This window comes from Elephantulus edwardii, unplaced genomic scaffold (genome assembly GCF_000299155.1).
Source record: "Elephantulus edwardii isolate Elephantulus edwardi_28Jun2011 unplaced genomic scaffold, EleEdw1.0 scaffold00030, whole genome shotgun sequence".
NCBI lineage: Eukaryota > Metazoa > Chordata > Mammalia > Macroscelidea > Macroscelididae > Elephantulus > Elephantulus edwardii.
Genome location: NW_006399780.1, coordinates 2,610,262 through 2,614,202, shown reverse-complemented (window position 1 = coordinate 2,614,202; position 3,941 = coordinate 2,610,262). Strand labels below are relative to the sequence as shown.

Here is a 3,941-nt window from a genome sequence, read left to right as displayed (position 1 = left end):
CCAGCCGTTCATGTGCGCGTAGCCGCCACTGGCCGCGCCGCCGGGGCTCTCCAGGCGCTGGCCCACGCCCGCGGCGCTCACGCCCACGCCCATGCCCACGCCGACGGCCGGGCCACTGCCACCTGCGCCCGCCGTCAGCAGCCCGCCGGCCAGCGAGTACTTGTCCTTCTTGAGCAGCGTCTTGGTCTTCCGGCGCGGCCGGTACTTGTAATCCGGGTGCTCCTTCATGTGAAGGGCCCGCAGCCGCTTGGCTTCGTCGATGAACGGCCGCTTCTCCGCCTCCGACATCACCTTCCACTCGGCGCCCAGGCGCTTGCTGATTTCCGAGTTGTGCATTTTGGGGTTCTCCTGGGCCATCTTGCGCCGTTGCCCGCGGGACCACACCATGAAAGCGTTCATCGGCCGCTTGACCCGGTCCTGGTTGGCTTTGGTGCTGCCACCGCCGCCGCCGCCACCCCCGCCACCGCCGCCCGTCCCGGTCTGGCCCGTGAGGTTCGTGGGGGCCTGGGCCCCGCCGGGCGAGTGGAGGTCGGTCTCCATCATCATGCTGTACATCGGGGCGGCTCTCAGGTTCACCAGCACCACGCAAAAAAAGCCGCAAGCATAGAGGGCCAAGGGTGGGTCGGGGGAGAGGGGATTGAAATGGGACAAGAAGTCAAAATGAGTGAGAGGAGGGGAGAAGAGGTCTTAGGAGAAAGAATAAGGGAGGGAAAAGGTAGATGCAGCACCGCGCGCGCGCGCACACACACACACACACACACACACACAAAAGAAAAACACACGCGCTCAGCGCTGGTCAAATTCACAGGTAGAAAGTTTCTCCTTGTGCAGAAACCACTTGCCAAAGGGGACGAGAGCTGGTGCTGCGGCCGCTGCCCTTGTCGCCGCTGAAGCCTGCTTGTCCGTGGCGGAGCTGTTCAAACAGGTGCAGTTGTTGCAAACTTGCAGCTCCACTTTCCGAGGTGGGAGGGAGTTGGCTGTGCGGGTCCGGCTGGGCCTGAGGGGTCGCCGCCTCCCCGCACGCCGCCTTCGCGCGCGCGCGCGCGCTCCCGCCTTTCTGCTTTGACTCTATTCTTTCATCAGCCTTCAAACTTGGTGGCCATAACTTCTGAGAGAGACGAGCCGCGTGCGGTTTGCATCTGCCGATCCCAGGTGCCCCGCGAGAGACAGTGAGACTTAGGGAGGGGGGTGTCTTTTTACCCCGCCACTCTGCCGCCGCCGCCGCCGCCTCGGGAACGGGAGGATGCAATTAAAATCGAGCCGCGGAGGAGGCGAGGGAAGGGGGTGGCGGTGGAAGGGAGCGTGGGAGCAAGAAGAGGGGGAGGCGAGCCGGCACCTCAGTGCACCGGAGGCGAAATGGCCGGGAAGTGTGCGCTCCGCTTCCCAGCTCGCGGCTCGGGCGCACGGAGCGGAGGCGCAGAAGCGAGGCTTGCGGCGCGCCGGGGCCCCAGCAGCCATACGCTGAGCCCCGAGCTGCCATTAAATGAGTTGGCCGCGGCCAATGGGAGCTGGCGGCGGGGGGATTATTTGCATGGCGCGCTGGCGAGTGACGTGGGGAGGCGAGTATATAAACTCGGCGCGGGCGGCGGGAGGAGGGAGGGAGGAAGGAAGGAGGGGAGAGGCCGGGGAAGGAGGGGCCCGGGAAAAGGGTCACAGCCACGCTGCTTCCTGAGCGCGCGCGGCGGCGGCGGCGGCGGTGAAATCCGAACTCGCCCTCTCTACCCTCTCCCTCCCACCCGCGCGCGCTCCGGACGATTAGTGGTTGGGTTAGAAAGGGAACCGGGAGAAAGCGGCGCTCGGGTGTGGGGGAGGGACGTACAGCCTCGGGTCACGTTTCAGTGCGCGGAATTGCCACCCAGCTCCTCCTCTGCACTTCCGCCAGCTACTCTGCGCCTGCAGAGAAGGGGAAAGTTGGTATCCAGGACTCGCTCTGCACCCTAGCCCGCCCTGAGATGGGGGAAGGGGGCGCTCCCTCGGGGAGCTGATTGAGGGCTGAAAGCACCAAGCAACTGGCCCGTGCGTTCTCTTGCAGGGCGGTGGGAACACTGGACACTGCAGTAGGGTCACGCCCCGCATCCTTCAGCGCCGCTTCAAGTGCAGTCTATAGTGCGCCTTCTCACAGCAAAGGCATTTGTACTAAACACAGAAACCCAACCCCTTGCCGGAGTTCTGACTTAGCCGCGCTCCAGTACAGAATAGAACTGCCTCTTAAGGTTTTTTCAGGCTGAAACCTACAGAGATTGCAGAAACCTCAGAGCAGCACATGGATTCAACTCTCTGTCCTTTCCCTTAGCAGCCAGGCGCTTAAACCACTGCTCCCCCGGCTCTCCCCCTTAATTATAGCAGCCTGAAGATTCCTTTTGTATCAGCCCTTCATTTTGCTAGAGGGACTCCCTTTTAAAATGAGCCTGGGTGTTTGTAATCATACAATCCTTGCACCTTTGCTTCTTCCTAAAGGAAAATTTCTGGGAAAATCTAAGAGAAATCCATTTGAGATCTAATTATTCATGAAATGGAAAAAAGTTTGTTGAAGTTGCAAGAATGGCCCAGCTCACACTATTCTGCAGTGAATCTCCCACAAACTGCCTAAGAAGTGCAGAAAATATGTGAGCTGAGCAGGGCCCAACTGAAACAGTAACTGAGGGGGTAGAGGCCTGAACTATTTTCCTGTTTTAAGCAAATGAAAGGCCTGGTTCATGAAGTGATAAGGCATCAACCTGCGGTTGTAATTCTTAAACACCAAAAAGTCCTTGATTTGAGAACATACAATGTTCAAACCTAACTTCGAGAAACACTACTGTTTTTCCAACAAATTCTATGAAAATGATAAAAAAAGATCCTTTCAAATATCCTTGGAGCCCACCCAGTTTATGTTGTCAAATCCTCAGGAAATTTCTGGGAGCATTTGTGTTATGCATCCTGAGGAGATGATGCTTAATGACAATCATAGTAGATAGAGTCTTAACCTCACGGTTTGACTTAGATTAAGAAAAGACATAGAATAATGATGACAAAAATAAGAAGAATGATGTTTCAATATATTGGGCAATGGCATATGACATCTTGTCTTTTTTCTTTTACCTTACTGCTTATCCAAGGTACAGCAAGAACACTTCTTTTCGTATCAATCACTATAAGTATTAGTGTAGAGTTTTATTTTTTTTTTACTGCAGGATTGCTACAGTTTGCAGTGCAAAGCAAATTGTTCTCTGTGCAGATTAAACTGCTTTCATTTCAGACCATTCATTTCCTAATAGTAAACTCATCAAATAATATATAATTATACTAGAAAGGAAATGACATTTCATATTTATTTTTTCACTAAATATCTAGGTTATAAACTCAGTTTTCAGCTACATTCTTATTTCTTCAATCTAGTTTTTAAATCTTTTGATTTGTTTCATTCACTGCGTACAAATATCAGTTACATTGTGAATGAAAAACAACAAAATGGAAAAGAATACTGTTTAAGAACGCTATGGATCCATTTTCCTTTTGATAATTTAGGAGGCCCTGGGTGTGCAGTGAGATCCAGTGTGTTATGGAAAGTCAGCCAGACTGAAATAAAGGAAATGGTTTACAAATTATAAACTATATTATCCATTTAGCAATTGAAAGAGTTCTTTGCTCTGCTTTTCTATTTAGATTTTAAACTAAATAGCCTACGACCCCCTGAAAATACTTTGTATGAGTCGAGCTTGGTGCATTATTTTCCATATCAATGGAGCAATTTATTTTATAAACACCCTGCACTCCAGTGTGCATCACAGGAATGCTTTATACTTTTTGGAACTTTGATAGCTTACTTTGAATCGGTCTAGTTTTTGTCTACCACAGTCCTGAAAATTGTTTCCAAATATGACATTATTATTTTTCAGAGCATTTAAATAGGTTCAGCCTTGTATGAGATCATGCTAATGCTTAGTGTTCAGAGAACTCTC

The 3,941-nt window shown here is 52.0% G+C and overlaps 1 protein-coding gene across 1 annotated transcript in view; it reads right to left on the bottom strand.

Annotated features, from left to right (window-relative positions):
- Positions 1-555, bottom strand: part of LOC102860053 (transcription factor SOX-1-like) — a 1,147-nt gene extending 592 nt beyond the window's left edge. The window contains exon 1 of the mRNA XM_006883953.1: positions 6-555. Coding sequence (XP_006884015.1) covers positions 6-555 — 550 coding nt within the window. The remainder of the gene's footprint in view (positions 1-5) is intronic.
- Positions 556-3,941: the final 3,386 nt, after the last annotated feature.